We start from the raw sequence: 22,217 nt of genomic DNA on the forward strand, positions 1-22,217 counted from the left end.
ATGTCATGTGCATCTCTCACATGTGACTCGGCGGCGGCTGCTCTGCGGTGGCGGCGCTGGAAGTGCTCCCGCTCTCTCTCCGTGTCAGAGCTGTCAGCTGTTTGGGGTGAGCATATATCGGCACCTGGTCCTGGGGGGGAGAGGGGGATCGGGCAGAGCTAGGCATGCTATACATGCTCAGCAGTATCTGATATGCGGCTTTGCGTCCGGAGCTTGGGGAAAAGGATACATAGTAAAAAATTTATATTGATTTTTAACTTCTACAATGCCTTTTTGGCTCATTTTAAATAGTAAATAAAACATTGCAAGAGAGATTTAATTTTCAGTTTTGGGGCTAACAGTTACTCTTTAAACATAGTGTGCGCCCAACTGTTCGTTACTAATAAAGTTGTTTTTAATTTAAAAAAAAAACTTCAACTTGGCTCCAGTAGCCATGACGACGGCTACAGGAGCGTACATAGCCAGCGTCCAGTGCGTATGGGCGTCATCTGACGAAGGCGCAGAGCGCCGAAACGCGTAATGACGCCATGCGCACGCTGAATCCACAGCCACGCCCACTCCCACAACGAGATGGCTTCCCCGAGTATCGGAGAACGCGCTGCAGGCCACAGCGCGTTGTTGCCCATCTGCCTGAGAGTGTAGCGGTGGACTGTATCGCTGATGAGCGATTTTAACCATTTATATCTTGTGAGTATAACCTTATATTGCGATTAAACACATCCTTGGGTAATGCACGATAGAGCGCTTCCTTTTTTCTAGAATAAATCAAAAATAAAACCATGGGATGTCTAAAAAAAATTCATTCTTAGGTGTAGGAGGATAAATAATATTATTTATCTCATTTGTTTATTTTCACCTCGGGTTTACTTTAAGTTGCCGAACAAACATGTTTTCTTCTGTCTCCTGCTGAAAGTGTCCAGTTTACATATTGCTAACCTGTCTTTTATCCTAAGTTTGACCACCCTACTGCCAACTCCGATTCTCTGCTTAATTCCTGCCAATGTCCATCTTACTGTCGTCTGATATGTAACCTGCCTTGACTCCTGACCTGTCCTCCGTCCCCCTCCACGCTCTTTTCAGTCGTTACTGTGCACCAGTTCTGCTGTCTGTTTATTATAATGACTGAAATCACTAACGTAGGCATATTGTATTATTGTGTAGATGCATTTAAGTCACATGTAATGGATACCTCGAGTGAGACTGATGCGAAGGCAGCCATATTTATTTTCTGCTAAACAATACCAGTTTCATGGCTGTCCTGCTGCTCTTTCATGGGTCAGTAGTGTCTGAATCACCAACATGAAACAAGCATGAAGCAAATCCAGTCAAACTGGAGTCAGAAACACCTGATCTGCATTCTTGTTCAGGGTTTATGGCTAAAGGTATTAGAGGCAGAGGATCAGCAGGACAGCCAGGCAATTTGCATTCTTTTAAAAGGAAATAAATATGGCAGACTCCATATTCCTCTTACTTTAGTTGTTCTTTAAAGGGAGATTCCACTTCCATTGAGAAAATGCAGTCCATTCTGTTCAGCTCAGGCTTGTTGCCTAATAATTAATCAGCGTTGTTCTTAAATGAATTAAAAATGCGGGTATTTCACAGAATACCTCTCGGGGAATCCCTGCCGCCAAGCACCGACTCTCAGGGGAATCCCTGCCACTGGGCACCGACTCTCGGGGAATCCCTGCCACTGGGCACCGACTCTCGGGGAATCCCTGCCACTGAGCACTGACTCTCGGGGAATCCCTGCCACTGAGCACTGACTCTCGGGGAATCCCTGCCACTGAGCACTGACTCTCGGGGAATCCCTGCCACTGAGCACTGACTCTCGGGGAATCCCTGCCACTGAGCACTGACTCTCGGGGAATCCCTGCCACTGAGCACTGACTCTCGGGGAATCCCTGCCACTGAGCACTGACTCTCGGGGAATCCCTGCCACTGAGCACTGACTCTCGGGGAATCCCTGCCAGCGAGCACTGACTCTCGGGGAATCCCTGCCAGCGAGCACCAGGGCTGTGGAGTTGGAGTCGAGGAGACGGGGCAATTTTGGGCACCCGGAGTCGGAGTCTAAGTCATTGATTTCATGAACTGAGGAGTCTGAGTCGGGAGTCGGATGATTTTCGTACAAAATCCACAGCCCTGTTAAGTATTAGGCTAAGGAGTCAGAGTCTGAGCCATTTTGGGTACCCAGAGTCGGAGTCGTGGTTTCATAAGTCGGAGTCGGAAGATTTTTGTCCCGTCTCCACAGCCCTGCCGAGCACCGACTCTCGGGGAATCCCTGCCACCGAGCACCGACTCTCGGGGAATCCCTGCCACCGAGCACCGACTCTCGGGGAATCCCTGCCACCGAGCGCCGACTCTCGGGGAATCCCTGCCGCCGAGCGCCGACTCTCGGGGAATCCCTGCCGCCGAGCGCCGACTCTCGGGGAATCCCTGCCGCCGAGCGCCGACTCTCGGGGAATCCCTGCCGCCGAGCGCCGACTCTCGGGGAATCCCTGCCGCCGAGCGCCGACTCTCGGGGAATCCCTGCCGCCGAGCGCCGACTCTCGGGGAATCCCTGCCGCCGGGCGCCGACTCTCGGGGAATCCCTGCCGCCGGGCGCCGACTCTCGGGGAATCCCTGCCGCCGGGCGCCGACTCTGGGGGAATCCCTGCCGCCGGGCGCCGACTCTGGGGGAATCCCGGGCGCCGACTCTGGGGGAATCCTGGGCGCCGACTCTGAGGGAATCCCGGGCGCCGACTCTGAGGGAATCCCTGCCGCCGACTCTGAGGGAATCCCTGCCGCCGACTCTGAGCCTGTGGTCTTCCATTTCCTCAATATGTTCCTAACTGTGGAAATAGACAGCTGAAATCTCTGAGACAGCATTCTATATCCTTCCCCATGATGGTGAACAATCTTTGTCTTCAGGTCATTTGAGAGTTGTTTTGAGACCCCCCATGTTGCTATTATTAAGAGGAAGAAAACGTACAATTGACCCCCTTAAATACTCTTTCTCATAATTGGATTCACCTGTGTATGTAGGTCAGGGGTCACAGAGCTTACCAAGCCAATTTGAGTTCCAATAATTAGTTCTAAAGTTTTTGGAATCAATAAATCGCCCAAATTTATGCACCTGCCTAATTTTATTTAAACGCCTATTGCACACTTTCTTTAAATGCAATAAACTTAATTTCACTTCTCAAATATCACTGTGTGTGTCTCCTATCCTATATAATAATAGGCAACTGTCCCTGCGTACAGCAGTAACAGTTGTCTCTGTGTAGCTGGGTCCGCGCTTTTTGCTACTGCGCATGTGTACAGCATGGACCCATCCTCACACAGGCAGGACGGCAGGGGCGGAGCCAGGCGGGCGTGTGAGCGGGCAGCCGGGTGTGCAGCCAGTGCGCGATGGGCGGGTGCGCGGCAGGTGTGCGTAGACAGACCTAGCCCGTTTTAAACGGGCTAAGGTCACTAGTATGATATATTTAACTGACATTTTTTTATCGTAACAACCAACGATTTATACCGGAAAATCATGACTATTAACAAGGTTGCCCAAACTTTCGCATCCCACTGTATATCACGGATATATAATCTTATTAACTGGAATTCCTATGTAAAGGCATGTACACACCTGGGACAACTGCCTCTAGTTGGGGATCGGGACACAATCCCTTGGGGCGACATCCCTGGGCTGGGCGTGAAAGTGTGTGTGTGTGTGTGTGAAGTTAATGCAACTAGCAGCCCACTTGCTGGGACTACTGAGCATACGCCTGATTATCAGCTGTGGTGGTCGTTATCGGCTGCCTTTAAACATGCGTGTGTATAGCTTAACTGTATAAATATACCGAACTACTTTTGGCTCTGACCCATTCTGTGTGTAAGATAGATAGATATCACTGTGTTTCCTGGAGCACAATTATCTCATACATATTATGTACGCACATGTTTGTCAGCTGTGGAGGCCTGTGTGTTTTGTACGATGCGCCTCTGGCTCTTCCGCCCCCCCCCCCCCCCCCCCCCCCCCCCAGGTGTCTTGTGGCGGATGATGTGCTGTGTGGGTTGTTGGCTGGCAGAGTTGGTACATCTGTCACCTTTTTGTTGTTTGTTTTCTGCGTAGGTTCCTCTGTCATTGTACTCGATGTGAACACAGATGTGCCAAATAATGTCAGCTAATCCCTCTGTGACAGGAACAATGTGTGCAGTAGTGTGTGCAGGTGTGATACTGGCCGTAACTAAAGGGGCCCATACACTGGTCGATTTCAGCCATCGATTGATCGATTCTATGAAATTTATCGATCAGAAATCAATTCTATCAAATCGATCGATTGATTTGATCTATCTGACAGGATGGAAAATCTAGATCAATCTGCTGCTGGCAGCAGATCGATGGCCCATAGAGTTGCGTTGGGGTTGATTCACTAAACAGTGCTATTTTATAGCGCGCGTATTATGACACTGTGCGCTCCAACGCAGCCGCGTGGATAAGATGTTCCACAACTTCTCTCTTCAGGTGGAATCATTCATAAGGGACACACGGAGAAATCAATGTTGGAAACTGGATGATGATATAAGATCAATGAAAAATAAGTGGAACCTCTTAATAATATCCCAGAATATCAGAATATGGAAAGGAATATACAGAAAAGACTAGAGAGTTTAGAAAAAGATATAATTGAAAGGAAGAAAAAAAAGTTTCTACGTGATTCAATCCCTCTCCATATCCTCGAGTCCAAATATGGTAATTCGGTGAATGAGGATTGTGTATGGAGTGTGCATGAGGGATCACTGGAAACTTTAGACAAAACAGGTGTGTGTGATGAACAGCTTGCAGATGAGGAATGGACATGGGAGGATCTTTATGATAATAACCAAGAAGGTGAGTATATATCCCCTAATAGGGAAGATAGTGAAGATAACCACCAGGTAGTGACAGAACCACCGAGCTACGTCAATAGCAAATGACCTAGAGGGAGGGGGGGGGGGGGGGGGGCGGAAAGGACAAAAGATCTAGTGGTGAGACCGAAACAGAAAATCCCCACTAAAGAGCCCCCAAAAGCAAAAACCCGATAAATGGATCAGGGTTACTAACGGAACTGGAAAAAGGAAAGAAGTAAATAGATGGAAACCCAGAACTAGGTCAGATGGAAATAAAAACAGAAACACAAGAGTATAAGCAAAAGTGTAACTTACAGTACAAGAAGTCATGACAAACATCCAGAAATGAGATAATAATAATAATAGGAATAACAATAGAATAAGAACATAGATAGATGGGGACTGGGGGGGAGGGGATAGGACAGTAGGAAGAAATCCGGGGAATTATTACTAAGGCCCCAACACCCTAGATCACTAGGGTGTGTGTGTGTGTGGGGGGGGGGGGGGGAGTCCAGGAAAAGTCAACAAAAACACAAAGAGTAAATATAAGATTAGAGACTAAAACGGACAAGGAAAGAGGGATATTTAATCTGAGTAAAACTGATTTAAAGGAGGCAGAGAAACGGGTCCCGGAAAAGGGTCTTACGTTTGCTCCGACATGTAAATTGAATAAATTTGAAACCTATGTGGATATAAAAAAAATACACCAGGAGATTGTGTTTAAAAAAAATACTTCCAGAAAAACCCAGTCATTCGGGAGGAGCCAAAGGATGTCTTTCAACATACTGTGTAAGATAAAGCTGATTATGAGAATGAGGCATTGAGACTCCTGAATGATGGGGAGACGTATTGAAAGTTGAAGAAGGACCCTGGGGAGATATTTGGGATAGAACTCGCATGTTTGTTGAGGGGAGCGTTTGATGTGGGTATTTTGAGTAAAAAAAGAGTGGATTATGTAAGTGTCAAACATCCAAGAGTGGCCAGATTCTACCACCTCCCAAAGATACATAAGAGTCTGACTGATCCTCCAGGGAGGCCAATTATCCCAGGAATTGGTTCATCTACTTCCAACCTGTCAGGATACGTGGACTCCTTTCTCCAAAGGTATGTCCGCGATACCCCTGCCTTCCTGGAGGACAGCAGGCATATCTTAAATTTTATTGGAAGATCTGAAATGGGAGGAGGGGTGGATAATGGCCACCCTTGATGTCACTTCGTTATATACTATTATTGAACATAGTAAAGGAATAGAGGCAATTGAATACTTTTTGAATTTGGATGAATCATTACAGTTGGAACAAACAATTCATCAAGGATGCAATCCTATATATATTAACATACAATTATTTTTATTGGCATGGCAATGGGGACCAGGTTCGCGCGCGGGTATGCAAACCTATTCATGGCCCATTGGGAAAATACCCATGTCTACGGGCGTGATGGGTCGGGCGCGGACCTGGTCCTCTGGAAAAGGTTCATAGATGATGTGCTGCTCGTCTGGGGGGGGGGGGGGGGGGGGGGCACAGAAAGTGCTTTAAGGGATTTTGTAGAGAAGATAAACATTAATGAGTTAGGGTTGAAGTTTACTGCAAAAATAAGTACAGAGACAGTGAATTTTTTGGATGTGGCCGTTTACACAGAGGGAGCGAACTTAAAAACTAAAACTTACAGGAAAGCTACCGATGTAAACGGGTACATCCTGGCAAATAGTTGCCATTTACCAGCATGGCTGGAGAATATCCCTAAGGGCCAATTCATGAGACTTAAAAGAAATTGCACGGAAGAGGTACAATATAAACAAGAGGGCGAAAAAATGTCACAGCAGTTTATGGAGAAAGGATATGAACAAAGAGTTCCAGAAAGAGCTAAACAGGAAGTGGAGAAAATGGACAGGAAAATGTTGTTGGAGAAAACACAGAGGGGTGATATGGGGGATTTCTCAATGAGATTAAATTTAAGGTATAACCCCCAAGTGGGACAAGTGAAGGGGATCATTAGAAAACATTGGGAGATTTTAAAGAGAACCCGAGGTGGGTTTGAAGAATATTATCTGCATACAGAGGCTGGATCTGCCTATACAGCCCAGCCTCTGTTGCTATCCCAAACCCCCCCTAAGGTCCCCCTGCACTCTGCAATCCCTCATAAATCACAGCCCGCTGCTGACAAACAGCTTGTCAGAGCTGGCTGTGTTTATTGCTATAGTGTCAGTCTGCTGCTCTCCACGGCTCCTGCAGAACTCCAGTCCCCGCCTGCATCCTATCCCTCCCTGCTGATTGGTGGGAAGGGACGGGGGCATGGACCGGAGCTATGCAGGAGGCGGGGGAGCAGCTGAGACTGACACTACAGATGTAAACACAGCCTCAAAGCGTGGCTGTGATTTATGTCTGATTGCAGAGTGCAGGGGGACCTTAGTGGGGTTTGGGATAGCAACAGAGGCTGGGCTGTATAGGCAGATCCAGCTTCTGTATGCAGATAACATTCTTTAAACACACCTCGTGTTCTCTTTAAAGGGTGATAAAATACTGAGGGAGATATGGCGAGAATATCCCTCTTTCGTGCACAGGAAATCGAGCAATATAGGACTAAAAATGGCCGCAGCCAATAATGGGGATGGATTATTGCAAAGAGGTTTGGGAGGGGGGGGTTCGTCAGATGTGGGAGGTGCCACAACTGTCAAAGGACGAAGGGGTATAACAAAATTGTGCAAGTGAATGAAGGGAAAGAAATATATAAAATCAATGAATTGATAACATGTGACACAAGGGGTGTTATTTATTGCCTTCTATGCCCCTGCGGCAAGAAATATATATAGGGCGCACGAAGAGAGAACTACATAGACGAATAGGGGAACACTTGAACAATATCCTTAAGGGGCGGGAGGAACATCCCCTTTCTAAACATTTTAAACGCAATCATGGATGCAAGATAAGAGCTATAATATATTTTGGCTTAGAAATTGTTCGGAGGGACCCAAGAGGCGGCGACTACATAGCTAAAATGTCCAGGAAAGAGAGTCAATGGATTTTCAATTTAAATACCATGGTGCCTAAGGGTTTGAATGAAGAATGGGAGCTACTGTATTTGGCTTTCTGAGGTAAAGGTGAATGGGAGCCACCTGATTAATGGACCACCTGAGTAGATAGATAGATAGATAGATAGATAGATAGATAGATAGATAGATAGATAGATAGATAGATAGATATAGTATCCTAGGGTTGTGCAGGAGAATAAAATGGATGGAATGGATGGAGATAATGGGGACACTGTAGTAGTATGATAATGTAAGCACTTCTCCTTTAAGAAGAGGCGGACACTATATGGGCTGTACTTGTACATAAGGCAGGAAGTGGGGGCTAATGGGTGATTTTGATCCTGAGGAAGATAGTCGATTACTATCGAAATATGTAGATCTGAGGGGGCTTCTGGCATCCACATAGTTGTTCCCACCAACTACCGCTTACTGCGCAATACACAGCTCGCCCGCACAGGCCTGAGAGTGGCGGCTGCGTTGGAGCGCACAGTGGAACGCAGGCGCTCCGTGGGGAAGTGTCGTCACTCCCAGCTAGCCACCTGCCCGGAAGCCGTGTAACCGAGGCGAATTGAGCCGGTGTTCCAACTAACTAGCATACATTGACAAAACAGCATACATTTAAAGTGATATACCCCTTTTTAGTACAATCAGTGTCCCCTTGCCCGCTCGCTAGGCTGCGGGCTCGGTCCTCGCTTCGCTCGGACAACTTTTTATTCTAACTCTATGTCCACTTGGATAGTGGAGATTGCACATCAGCACCCAGACAGCTAACTGGGGTTGCAAAGGTTAATGCTGCTGATGGGCATTATGGGGTTAATGTATGACCTGCATGACTTTGCACATGCTCAGAGGCATTTGTATGCTATTTTGTCGGGTATGCTAAAATGTTGGAACACCGGCAGAAGACTGTTGGACCTATACAGAAGTACGCCATACGGGGAACGGATCCGTTTCAAGCTCAGAATGGAAGCTGTATGCGAGACTACGCATTGAATGAATTCAACAAGATCTGTAAGTGTCTCGGGGATACTCATTTGGCAATCAAATGTATTGATAAGGACATCAGCGTGATTTACTCGTGGTCACTCTGCTATGGAAACCGCTGACTAGTGAGCCTACTAAAGAAATGAGAACGCTGACCAAAACGCCAGTAGGAATAAACGTACAGTCACCAAGTTTATGACTATCAATTGAACCACACAACTTCACTGTATAGGAAACACTAAGGCATTGGAACTAAATAGTCACTGAGATTATAGCCAGCGTATGAATATACAAGGCTCAAACTTTGAGAATAGTCAGGTCATTAGAGAATCAGGTGGCTCCATTGTAAGCGTGCTGGATGGTGCATGTGAGTGTACATAGCAGCAGTGTATGGGGTGATGAACATGTGGAATGCAATTGCACTTTAATGTGGAAAGGATCCTGTACTATATCGAATTTGATATATTTTTGGGGGAAATCACGATGAAATTTTAGAGTTCATGTATACTGGCTCTATTTATTTATAGATACCTTATCTTAATAAAGTCATTCAGAAACTTCTATACCAGCGCCGTCCTCTTTCAGTTTTAAAGATTAATTTAGCCGCTAGGTTGTATGGCCGAGAAGTAAACTGTTAAAGTTGCAGTGTGTTTAAAGGGAACCTGAAGCGAGTAAAATTATTTAAAATAAACACATGATGTAGCTGCAAATGAATATTACATGCTAACCTTGCTGTCAGTTCCTCTCAGAAGCTCACTGGTTTCTTCTTACAGTGATCCCTTCCAGTTCTGACAAGATTTTGTCAGAGCTGAAACATACCAGTTGCTGTCAGTTATATATCAGCAGCTGTCAGTTACAACTAAATGTGCAAGGTAATGTCCATGTTTCCCTAGGGCTCAAGTGGGTGATATTACAGTTTAACAGTGTGCTGACCAGGAAGCTGTTATTGGGAAATGGCCATTTTTAAAATGGAGGACGGAGAATTCCATTGATCAGTGTACAAATGGGACACAGGAGAGGAGAAAGAGATTGAGGAGTAGACTACACAGGAGGTAAGTATGACCTGTGTATGGTTATTTTGACTTTTTATTTTCAGTTCAGGTTCTCTTTAATTGTAAAAAAAATAGCCTGGTCACTAGGGGGTGTAAAGAATCATTTTTTTTCCATAGGCAGCTGATAAACAGTGAAATGCCTCTCAAACTCTAAGGGCCCGGTTCCACTTCTTAGTGATGCGAATGCGGCTGGTCTCTTGCCCCAGGCGCAGTTTGTTGAATTCTTAAAAAGGCGGCAAAATTTGGATGGGGAATGGCAGTTTAGGCGCCAAAACCTGATCTTTAGGCGCCAAAACCTGACCTTTAGATGCCAAAACTGGATGGGGAATGGCAGTTTAGGCGCCAAAACCTAACCTTGCCCCAGGCACAACTTGGTCTAGATCCGTCCCTGGCAGCTATGTAGCTGCATTGCACTGCTCCTAGTGGAAACAGGCCCTAACAACTGCCTGGTAACTGCTCACTGGTAACTGCTTGCTGAGCACACAGTTCAACTGTCCGTGGAAAAGAGGCCTACGGCACACTTCACACTGTGGAGTTGGAGCCAAAGGATCTATTTACTGACTCCATGAACCTTTGAGCCATGTGGCGTGATTACTGTATCCATATACTCTGTAATGTACTGTGGAAAATGTGTCCGCACTGTGAAAATCAGAAATACATGTTCCAAAAAAATATCCAGATTGTTGTTTAACACTCAGTCAGCTTGAGATTACTTTCATGCTGCAGGTCTGTAATGCATTGTGGAATGTATACGTGCCATGCTCCCCGGTCACTGTTAAGCTGCAGAGCAGAATTGAGCAGGGCTGGCCTCCTCTAAGCTGCTGAGAAATGTACAGCTTGACCTGTCGGAATGTTTTAAATGTTTTAAAGTAGGGCTAAAGTTAAATAAAAATGGCCCAGCATATAGCAGAGTCGTAGAATTCACAAAGCTTGAATCTACCGGTAATCTGCATTTTACTGATTTTTTTTTTTTTTTTTACACCCAAATGATGGTCCTTCACACCAGACTGCAAGCTCTTCAGCAGCCCCATAAACTTCCCTTGTTTGTATGGGTTCTTTTCCATGTTGATAGGCAGTGGAAAGACTGTCAAACTCTCACTACTGCTTGCTGTTTCCTGGCAACTGCTTGCTGTTTCCTGGCAACTGCTTGCTGCTTCCTGGCAACTGCTTGCTGCTTCCTGGCAACTGCTTGCTGCTTCCTGGCAACTGCTTGCTGCTGCCTGCAAACTGCTTGCTGCTGCCTGCAAACTGCTCACTGAGTGCGCTGTTCAGTTGCCAGTGGAAAAGGGTCCTAACTAAGGGCTGGTTCAGACGGACACTTGCGGAGCGTTTACCGCAAGTGTTCGTAACGTCACGGTAAACGCTCCCATACAAGTGAAGCTTGAGCTTTTGCGCGCGTTTACACGATTGCAGCATTCGGGTCCGGATTTTCGCTAGCGTTCGAGCTGCCCCTGAAAGGGACATGTAGCTTCCAGAGGGCGGCCAACCGCGACGGCTAATGTCCCCCTAGGGGAAGAAAAAACGCGACCGCATCGGAACGTGACGCGAAGGCTACTGAAAGCCTGACCGTGCAGCAGCCGCAACGCCCCCAAACGCGACGCCACGCAGACGTCCGTCTGAACCAGCCCTAAAAAAGGTGGAAGCAGTTCTGGCAGTGGGATCTGGCATTAGCAATGTGACTCCTTGTATCTATGTAATTAGCACACCTGACATTTTTTTTTTTTTTTTTGCTCAAGCGCTTCCTGCGCAGGTACAACCATACTCGAGCAGACGCAGTACAGGGCACTCGTTCATAAGGAGGAGAGTGGTCATGATCAGAAATCCAACAAGCTCTTGTCAGATTTCTTTCAGGGTATGCGCAAGCAGCAATGATGGTCCAAAAGATGACATAGTAAGCCTCTATAAGATCCACAGGTTTCCGTTTTCTTAGGTAAGTATCCATTTTTTTTTTTAACCTGAGGTTTGCCTCAAGTACACTTTTTCAATCCTAACACAATCCTATGTCGGATTATGTCTGACACTGGCATTTCCCCCATAGCACCAATATCTGACATAGTCAGACGGGGGAAAAACTGGCTGCCACTAGATGGCGCTGTTGCTAAGTCTGATAAGTCCGATACTCTGATCACTGCCTCCCCCATCCGCTGCACCCGCTATATGCTCTGCCGCATTTTTAACGCTCATGGGGGCGCTGCTGGTGGATTGCGTCCGGCCTGGCATCTCCTGATGATGATGATGATGAAAGTGTTGAACAATTTCTGTCACTTTGATCCTCTGTAGCCCGAGCAATAATTAAATTATGCTGTAAACTTGTGCCAGTGGTTTGTAGTACTGTAGGCAGATGATCATCAGTGCAGCTAGGCTGTGTATATTGTTTAAAGGACATCTGAAGTGAGAGTGATATGAAGGCTGTCATATTTATTAAGTTTTAAACCATGCATATTACCTGGCTGTCCTGCTGAGCCTCTGCCTTTTATACTTTTAGCCATAGAGTAGACCCTGAACAAGCATGCAGATCAGGTGTTGTCTGACTGAAGAGTGACTAGATTTGTCGCATGCTTGTTTCAGGTATGTGATTTGGACACTACTCAAGCCAAAAGGATCAGCAGGGCAGCCGGGCAACTAGTATTGTTTGAAAGGAAATAAATGTGGCAGCCTCCATATACCTCTCATTTTAGGTTTCCTTTTATAAGGAGTACAAAATATGCCTCCATATCCCTCACACTACATGGTAGCTGTAAAAACACTTTAACCACACTAAAGTAGGAGTATCCCGACACTTAAACCTGGTAAGTACAGGGACGTCCCAGAAACTGGCCACTTTCTTCATTTGCCAATAGTTCTGTGTTGAAGTGGACCTGAACTCGTGCACATGACAGAAGGAAAATGGAGAGAAATGCACTCTGTATGTATTTAGTTTAGTCTGTCTAGTTGTCCTGAGACTGATAATTCTGTGACTGATCACAACTGTAATTTGATCTCTCAGCTGTGTCAGCAAGTTGCCTTGGCAGAGCAGCTAATTTAACACAGGATGTGAACCCTATGGCTGTTTCCATGAAAGCAGCAAGTAGACACACTGCAGATTTATCGTGGGATGTGTATCCGCTGTAACAAAGAAATGTTTTTATTTAAAGTGAACCAGAGATGAAGCACCCTCATGTATTTTAATGTGTGTGTGTGTGTGTGTGTGTGTGTGTATATGTATATGTATATGTATATGTATGTATATATATATATATATATATATATATATATATATGGTAAAATACATGAGGGGGCTTCGTCTCTGTTGCTTTATCTTTTAGAGCAGATGGTAAGTTCTGAGTGCAGGTCCGCTGTAAGTTGCCTGGCTTTGTACACAGAGCAGCAGAACCGACATTTGTTACTGTTTTGCAGCTGGAGCAGATGGACCTGGAAGTGCGGGAGATCCCAGTGCAGAGCCGTGGCATGTACAGCAGCCGCATGAGAAGCTATAAGCAGGAGATGAGCAAACTGGAAGCTGATTTTGTGAGTCTTCTTATTACTTTACCTTTTACCCTGACTGTTGGGGTGCTGTGTGTAATTCAAATGCCAAACAAGGGTTTTGTGGGAGAAGGTGGCTCCGGCTTGGCACTTGGCCTGCTGTTCGGTGTCCCTTTTGCTTCTCCCAATGGGACGGCGCTGTCGCCAAGGGATATGGGGCAGCACCCATGCAGTGAGGAGTGAGAAGTGGGAACGGTAATTATTACGTTTGGTTTGAAAGGAGAGGGGCACCTGAGCTCAAAAGATAAGCATCCCAGTAGCTAAGTTTTAAGGGATTTATTTGGGAGGTGTGGCCTTTCTTTGGGATGGGATGGGAGATCAAAAGTGAAAGAACTCGCAAGAAAAGATTTGTTTCTGCACTCTATCATCTCACATTACCCCTAACCACTGATGGACTATCGATAAGGTAAATGGAAGGAGGAGACATGACAAGCACGGGGACAGTGATGGGTGCAAGCTGGATCGAGAAAGCATGGTAGTATGGGGACAGTGATGGAGGCAGGCTTCGTGGTGAGGGCATGGCAGGGACAGTGATTGGTGCATGCTGGACTGGGAAAGACATGGCAGCATGGGTGCAGTGATGGGTGCAAGCTGGATAGGGGAAGACATAGCAGCACAGGGGCAGTGAATGGTGCAAGCTGGATAGGGGAAGACATGGCAGCACCGGGACAGTGATAGGTGCAAGCTGGGTGGTGCAGGCATGGCATCACCGGGACAGTGATAGGTGCAAGCTGGGTGGTGCAGGCATGGCAGCACCGGGACAGTGATGGGTGCAAGCTGGGTGGTGCAGGCATGGCAGCACCGGGACAGTGATAGGTGCAAGCTGGGTGGTGGAGGCATGACAGGCACCGGGACAGTGATAGGTGCAAGCTGGGTGGTGGAGGCATGGCCGCACCGGGACAGTGATGGGTGCAAGCTGGGTGGTGGCAGGCATGGCAGCACCGGGACAGTGATGGGTGGAAGCTGGGTGGTGCAGGCATGGCAGCACCGGGACAGTGATAGGTGCAAGCTGGGTGGTGGAGGCATGGCAGCACCGGGACATTGATAGGTGCAAGGTGGGTGGTGCAGGCATGGCAGCACCGGGACAGTGATAGGTGCAAGCTGGGTGGTGGAGGCATGGCAGCACCGGGACAGTGATAGGTGCAAGCTGGGTGATGCAGGCATGGCAGCACCGGGACAGTGATAGGTGCAAGCTGGGTGGTGCAGGCATGGCAGCACTGGGACAGTGATGGGTGCAAGCTGGGTGGTGGAGGCATGGCAGCACCGGGACAGTGATGGGTGCAAGGTGGGTGGTGCAGGCATGACAGGCACTGAGACATTGATAGGTGCATGCAGGGTGGTGGAGGCATGACAGGCACCGGGACAGTGATAGGTGCAAGCTGGGTGGTGGAGGCATGGCAGCACCGGGACAGTGATGGGTGCAAGGTGGGTGGTGCAGGCATGACAGGCACCGAGACATTGATAGGTGCATGCAGGGTGGTGGAGGCATGGCATCACCGGGACAGTGATAGGTGCAAGCTGGGTGGTGGAGGCATGACAGGCACCGGGACAGTGATAGGTGCAAGCTGGGTGGTGGAGGCATGGCATCACCGGGACAGTGATAGGTGCAAGCTGGATAGGAAAAGACATGGCAGCACCAGGACATTGATAGGTGCAAGCTGGGTGGTGGAGGCATGGCAGCACCGGGGCAGTCATAGGTGCAAGCTGGGTGGTGCAGGCATGGCAGCACCGGGACAGTGATAGGTGCAAGCTGGGTGGTGCAGGCATGGGAGCACTGGGACAGTGATGGGTGCAAGCTGGGTGGTGGAGGCATGACAGGCACCGGGACATTGATAGGTGCATGCTGGGTGGTGGAGGCATGGCATCACCGGGACAGTGATAGGTGCAAGCTGGGTGGTGGAGGCATGACAGGCACCGGGACAGTGATAGGTGCAAGCTGGATAGGAAAAGACATGGCAGCACCAGGACATTGATAGGTGCAAGCTGGGTGGTGGAGGCATGGCAGCACCGGGACAGTGATAGGTGCAAGCTTAGTGGTGGAGGCATGACAGGCACCGGGACAGTGATAGGTGCAAGCTGGTGGAGGCATGGCAGCACCGGGACAGTGATGGGTGCAAGCTGGTGGAGGCATGGCATCACCGGAACAGTGATAGGTGCAAGCTGGGTGGTGGAGGCATGGCAGCACCGGGACAGTGATAGGTGCAAGCTGGGTGGTGGAGGCAAGGCAGCACCGGGACAGTGATGGGTGCAAGCTGGGTGGTGGAGGCATGGCCGCACCGGGACAGTGATGGGTGCAAGCTGGGTGGTGCAGGCATGGCAGCACCGGGACAGTGATGGGTGCAAGCTGGGTGGTGCAGGCATGGCAGCACCGGGACAGTGATAGGTGCAAGCTGGGTGGTGGAGGCATGGCATCACTGGGACAGTGATAGGTGCAAGCTGGGTGGTGGAGGCATGGCAGCACTAGGTGCAAGCTGGGTGGTGGAGGCATGGCAGCACCGGGACAGTGATAGGTGCAAGCTGGGTGGTGGAGGCATGGCAGCACCGGGACAGTGATAGGTGCAAGCTGGGTGGTGGAGGCATAGCAGCACCGGGACAGTGATGGGTGCAAGCTGGGTGGTGCAGGCATGGCAGCACTGGGACAGTGATGGGTGCAAGCTGGGTGGTGGAGGCATGGCAGCACCGGGACAGTGATAGGTGCAAGCTGGGTGGTGCAGGCATGGCAGCACTAGGTGCAAGCTGTGTGGTGGAGGCATGGCAGCACCGGGACAGTGATAGGTGCAAGCTGGGTGGTGGAGGCATGGCCGCACCGGGACAGTGATAGGTGCAAGCTGGGTGGTGGAGGCATGGCAGCACCGGGACAGTGATGGGTGCAAGCTGGGTGGTGCAGGCATGGCAGCACTGGGACAGTGATGGGTGCAAGCTGGGTGGTGGAGGCATGGCATCACTGGGACAGTGATGGGTGCAAGCTGGGTGGTGGAGGCATGGCAGCCCCAGGACATTGATAGGTGCAAGCTGGGTGGTGGAGGCATGGCAGCACCGGGACAGTTATAGGTGCAAGCTGGGTGGTGGAGGCATGGCAGCCCCAAGACATTGATAGGTGCAAGCTGGGTGGTGGAGGCATGGCAGCACCGGGACAGTGATAGGTGCAAGCTGGGTGGTGCAGGCAGCACTGGGACAGTGATAAGTGCAAGCTGAGTGGTGGAGGCATGACAGGCACCGGGACAGTGATAGGTGCAAGCTGGGTGGTGGAGGCATGGCAGCACCGGGACAGTGATGGGTGCAAGCTGGGTGGTGCAGGCATGGCAGCACCGGGACAGTGATAGGTGCAAGCTGGGTGGTGGAGGCATGACAGGCACCGGGACATTGATAGGTGCAAGCTGGGTGGTGGAGGCATGACATCACCGGGACAGTGATAGGTGCAAGTTGGGTGGTGGAGGCATGGCATCACCGGGACAGTGATAGGTGCAAGCTGGGTGGTGGAGGCATGGCCGCACCGGGACAGTGATGGGTGCAAGCTGGGTGGTGGCAGACATGGCAGCACCGGGACAGTGATGGTTGCAAGCTGGGTGGTGCAGGCATGGCAGCACCAGGACAGTGATAGGTGCAAGGTGGGTGGTGCAGGCATGGCAGCACCGGGGCAGTGATAGGTGCAAGCTGGGTGGTGGAGGCATGACAGGCACCGGGACATTGATGGGTGCAAGCTGGGTGGTGCAGGCAAGGCAGCACCGAGACAGTGATGGGTGCAAGGTGGGTGGTGCAGGCATGGCAGCACTGGGACAGTGATGGGTGCAAGCTGGGTGGTGGAGGCATGGCATCACTGGACAGTTATGGGTGCAAGCTGGGTGGTGGAGGCATGGCAGCACCGGGACAGTGATAGGTGCAAGCTGGGTGGTGGAGGCATGGCAGCACGGGGACAGTGATAGGTGCAAGCTGGGTGGTGGAGGCATGGCAGCACCGGGACAGTGATAGGTGCAAGCTGGGTGGTGGAGGCATGGCAGCCCCGGGACTTTGATAGGTGCAAGCTGGGTGGTGGAGGCATGGCAGACACCGGGACAGTGATAGGTGCAAGCTGGGTGGTGGAGGCATGGCAGCACCGGTACAGTGATGGGTGCAAGCTTAGTGGTGCAGGCATGGCAGCACCGGGACAGTGATGGGTGCAAGCTGGGTGGTGCAGGCATGGCAGCACCGGGACAGTGATAGGTGCAAGCTGGGTGGTGCAGGCATGGCAGCACTAGGTGCAAGCTGGGTGGTGGCGGCATGGCAGCACCGGGACAGTGATAGGTGCAAGCTGGGTGGTGGAGGCATGGCAGCACCGGGACAGTGATGGGTGCAAGCTGGGTGGTGCAGGCATGGCAGCACCGGGACATTGATAGGTGCAAGCTGGGTGGTGGAGGCATGACAGGCATCGGGACATTGATAGGTGCAAGCTGGGTGGTGCAGGCATGGCAGCACCGGGACAGTGATAGGTGCAAGCTGGGTGGTGGAGGCATGGCAGCATGGGGACAGTGATGGGTGCAAGCTGGATAGGGGAAGACATGGCAGCACCGGGACAGTGATAGGTGCAAGCTGGGTGGTGGAGGCATGACAGGCACCAGGACAGTGAAAGGTGCAAGCTGGGTGGTGGAGGCATGACAGGCAACGGGACAGTGATAGGTGCAAGCTGGGTGGTACAGGCATGGCAGCACCGGGACAGTGATAGGTGCAAGCTGGGTGGTGGAGGCATGGCAGCATGGGGACAGTGATGGGTGCAAGCTGGGTGGTGGAGGCATGGCAGCACCGGGACAGTGATAGGTGCAAGCTGGGTGGTGGAGGCATGACAGGCAACGGGACAGTGAAAGGTGCAAGCTGGGTGGTGGAGGCATGACAGGCAACGGGACAGTGATAGGTGCAAGCTGGATAGGGAAAGACATGACATCACCGGGACAGTGATAGGTGCAAGCTGGGTGGTGGAGGCATGAGGGGCACTGGGACAGTGATAGGTGCAAGCTGGGTGGTGGAGGCATGACAGGCACTGGGACATTGATAGGTGTAGGAGGCATGGCAGCACAGGGACATTGATACAATCAGGCTGAATGTAGGAGGCATGGCAGCGCAGGGACATTCATAAGTGCAAGCAAGTAGGAGAGGCATGGCAGCAGAGGGACACTGATGGCTGCAGTCTGGATGGAGTAGGCAGGGAAGCTGATGGGTGCATGCTAGAGGAAGTAAGTATGGCTGCACAGGTGCACTGATAAATGCAGGCTAGGTTGAAAGTTTTCTTGTAGGAAGGGGGAAGACCAAGTGCTTTTTCTGTCCCTACTAGAGGGATTAGAATTTCTGGATTTTTGTTTGGTCCTCTAGCCATTCTTTAGCATGCAGAAGACAAATCACTTAGTAAAAGTGAGCATTTCAGCACACAGTGCCATCTAGTGGATTTTTATATAATGATGACCTTTATTTGCTGATCATAACATGACAGATGTTGTAGAAAAGATGTGCATGAAAGTCCTGGAATTGGACCAAGGCCACAGGCTTGCTATGGGTCACATCTTTGATAGGAGCGCGGCTGTCAAGGGAAGCATTCACAATCAATGTGTACATGTGTGACACTGTCCCGCCATCCACTCCTCACTCTTTCTATGGATTTGTGAAAAGGACTATGTTAATTTCTCATGTAACTCCCAAGCAGTCCCATGGGGTGTATCTAGGCACAGAGTGCTTTTCGTTTTGAGAAAAATGTTTTTTTTTTTTTTTTAGGATAAGTTAAAAGACTTTATAATTTAGAATAATGTGATTTAGTAAGTTGAGCGTGTTCCTCACTCCGTAAGAAGCTTTGGGCCCCAGTGCAAGTTTCACTTTGGGCCCCCCCAGACATTCTTCATATGGCACAACAAAGCCTGCCAGGGACATCGGCAGTATGAGAGGTGTAAGCAGAGGAGGGGAACAGACTGTTAATGATTACCACTATACAGAGCATCTATAGAAGTGATCATTACCAGCATAGCACCATTGAAGAGCTAATACTGTGGTTGTGGGAGGGCCTCTAGTGGGCTCCTCTGGTCCAATGCCCCCGGTGTGACCACAGCATCTGCATCCCCTATTGCTACGCCACTGGCCTTACTGACTGTTTTGAGAACTCCTTGTAGCAGTAAGTCCTGTTCAAAATAAACTTGTAGCTTTTGTAACACCCTTAAATAGAAGTAGAGGCTTTGATTACAAGGGGCACCTTATTCAACCCCTATGTGAGCTAATCGTACAAGTGTAAAGGAGGAGTGTGAAAAATGAGCATCATGACACTCAAAGGATCGCAGTGTCGTGTGAATCCACATAGGGCAGAGGGTCCGGTATTTTTGCTCAGGAGCCAATCTTCAGGGTAGCACGTTCTCAAGAAACTATTGAGATTCATTCTCGTAGCTTGCTGGGCATCTGTAACTCAAGTCCTACCCCATAATAATCCATGCCATGCACTGATGAGGATCAGCCAATCCGAAACAGTCTGTATGTTGGATTAGTTTGGCTCTGAAATATTAACAAGCTGACACATTTATAGTTATAGAGGTGTGTTTAGCTTACAGGGACAACATGGGGATGATTTGCATATTCAGCAGTGTGATGCATTGTGGGACACCTCAGAGCTCACTCCAACCTGAATAATTGCATATACCTTCTGTTTTAAGAAGACACATTTCTGTACCCGTAGTTGTACACCTACCCTGCATCTAACAGAGAGTTTACATCCACAATTTGCACAAATGCACTTTTCCTGCTGGCATGCACCATGGAGACGGATGCATGTTTGAAGATGAAGTATTACAGGTTAAATGACCACTTATACAATTCAAGATGCTGATCACCATTTCAGAGGAGACGGTGATCTCTGCTATGTCAAGCAGGACGAATGATTTCTGCCGTTTGTGAAGGGCCAAATGACCTCTGCTGTATTGTGGGAACTTGCGTGATCAATTCCATTAATCCGATCAAACTAGCTAGCGGGAAATCAGGCGTTATTGTGCATGACCGATCTTTCTAATCGATTACCGCGGAGATCAGAATCTATGGATCGCCCATGGGATTGCACTGTTAATGGGCACCTTTAGACTGGATTTGCACTTTGGTTGGGCACTAAGGGCCCGATCCAATTCACTTTTTCTCCTAGGTGATCTTTTCTCATCTTCTCAATAAAATGCCCTTTGAGCCACCAGCAAGCAAGAACATACTCAGAATAATTATGATGATACCTTTTCACCTACTTTTTTGTTACTTTTTCAATCTTTAATACTTTTAGCCACAGCCCCTGAACTAGCATGCAAATCAGGTGCTCTAACTGATGTCTGACTTGATTAGCTGTAGGCTTGTTTGGGGGTTGGGATTCAGACACTTCTCATGCCAGAATGATCAACAGGAGTGCCAGACAACTGGTATGGTTTTAAAGGAGTTCTTTCGCGAAAAAAGTAGGCAGTTAAAAAATGTGACAGATGACAGGTTTTGGGCCAGTCCATCTTTTTAAGGGGGATTCTCAGAGCTTTCTTTGTTTTCAACAGCATTTCCTGAACAGCAGTTTAACTGCCAAAATAGCAAGATACCAGCCGGCCTCCCTAATCCCAATTGTTTTGGGTGAGTGCTTCGTAGCGATCGCTGTACGGACACTTGACTCAGCTGTGTGTTTCTAAGGAGAAGAGAAGGGCTCACTTTTCTGTTAGATGCTGCAGACCATGTCAGCGTGGTAACGAGTGGTATGTGATCGATGCTCGCTGTCCTCCTTGTGCTACCTAGGCTGGTATTGTGTACGATTGTTGAATTGAGAATTGGGGTAACACTATATGCTTGAAATAGCAGGCTGAGAGCATAGGTGAAGCCGTGGCAGCAGTTCCCACAGATCGCCTGCAGGTGGCACTGTTGCCTCTTTCTAGTTTCTCAGCGTTTCAGTAGCAATCTGATTATTTGGCAGTGACTAAACATTACCTTCTGATGAATTATATATTTCTGGTGGGATTTGCATTCCTATATTGGCTGAAGACATGGTGTTGAATGTTTTATTAACCATCCCAATGCAACTGTCAGCCTATTAAAGAGATCCAGTGGACCCTGTGCGGAGGAATAAGCCAGATTCCCTCAAATTGTCTTGCCGCCTGTTTATTTCCTCTGCCTTTTTTATGACAGCTTTCATTTTAAGCTTCAATCTGCAGCCATTTAAAAATTAACAGCAGATTAGAATTTGCTATTTAGGGGCACGAGGCGCCGTCCCACTGTTGATGAATTGTCTTTTCATGGTAAATGTATGTGCGGCTAATGAGGGGATTATGGGATTGCTCTCTGCGCACTGGCGATAATAGTATAATCTGCGGCGCGACGTATAATGCAGTTCTCTGGGTCAGACCTCTGTGTTTCTCAGTTAAATGTACCACTGTTAAGTCTGTCTGTGTTTGTGTGTATTTATTTTACACATTTATGTAGCACAATTTTCTTGGCTGTATGGCTTTAAAGGATACCTTAGCGCTGTTAAAAAATTAAAACCGTAGTTGTAACGGTTTTCACATGCACAGATCGCTCCTGGCCGCGCAATCGAGGATGCATGTTGCCGGGCAGCGGCTGTGCTCTGCTCTCTGACCCTCCTGACCCAGAAGTAGTGTGGGGGGGGGGGCATTAGAACATAATGAAGGTTAATAGAGAACGGGGGGAGCTGTGGGCATAGGGAGGGCTTTCTACGCATGCCTGCTCCCCCGTTTTTTTTTTTTTAATTTTTAACAGCGCTAAGGTATCCTTTAAAGAGACACTGAAGCGAGACTAAATCT

The 22,217-nt window shown here is 48.9% G+C and overlaps 1 protein-coding gene across 5 annotated transcripts in view; it reads left to right on the forward strand.

The window, feature by feature from the left end:
• Nucleotides 1-22,217, forward strand: part of VTI1A (vesicle transport through interaction with t-SNAREs 1A) — a 565,329-nt gene that overhangs the window by 22,920 nt on the left and 520,192 nt on the right. For all 5 annotated transcript variants that reach the window (XM_068256574.1, XM_068256575.1, XM_068256572.1 and 2 more), the window contains exon 3: nucleotides 13,321-13,431. In XM_068256574.1, coding sequence (XP_068112675.1) covers nucleotides 13,321-13,431 — 111 coding nt within the window. The remainder of the gene's footprint in view (nucleotides 1-13,320; nucleotides 13,432-22,217) is intronic.

Source organism: Hyperolius riggenbachi, chromosome 10 (assembly GCF_040937935.1).
Source record: "Hyperolius riggenbachi isolate aHypRig1 chromosome 10, aHypRig1.pri, whole genome shotgun sequence".
In the NCBI taxonomy this organism is placed as follows: domain Eukaryota; kingdom Metazoa; phylum Chordata; class Amphibia; order Anura; family Hyperoliidae; genus Hyperolius; species Hyperolius riggenbachi.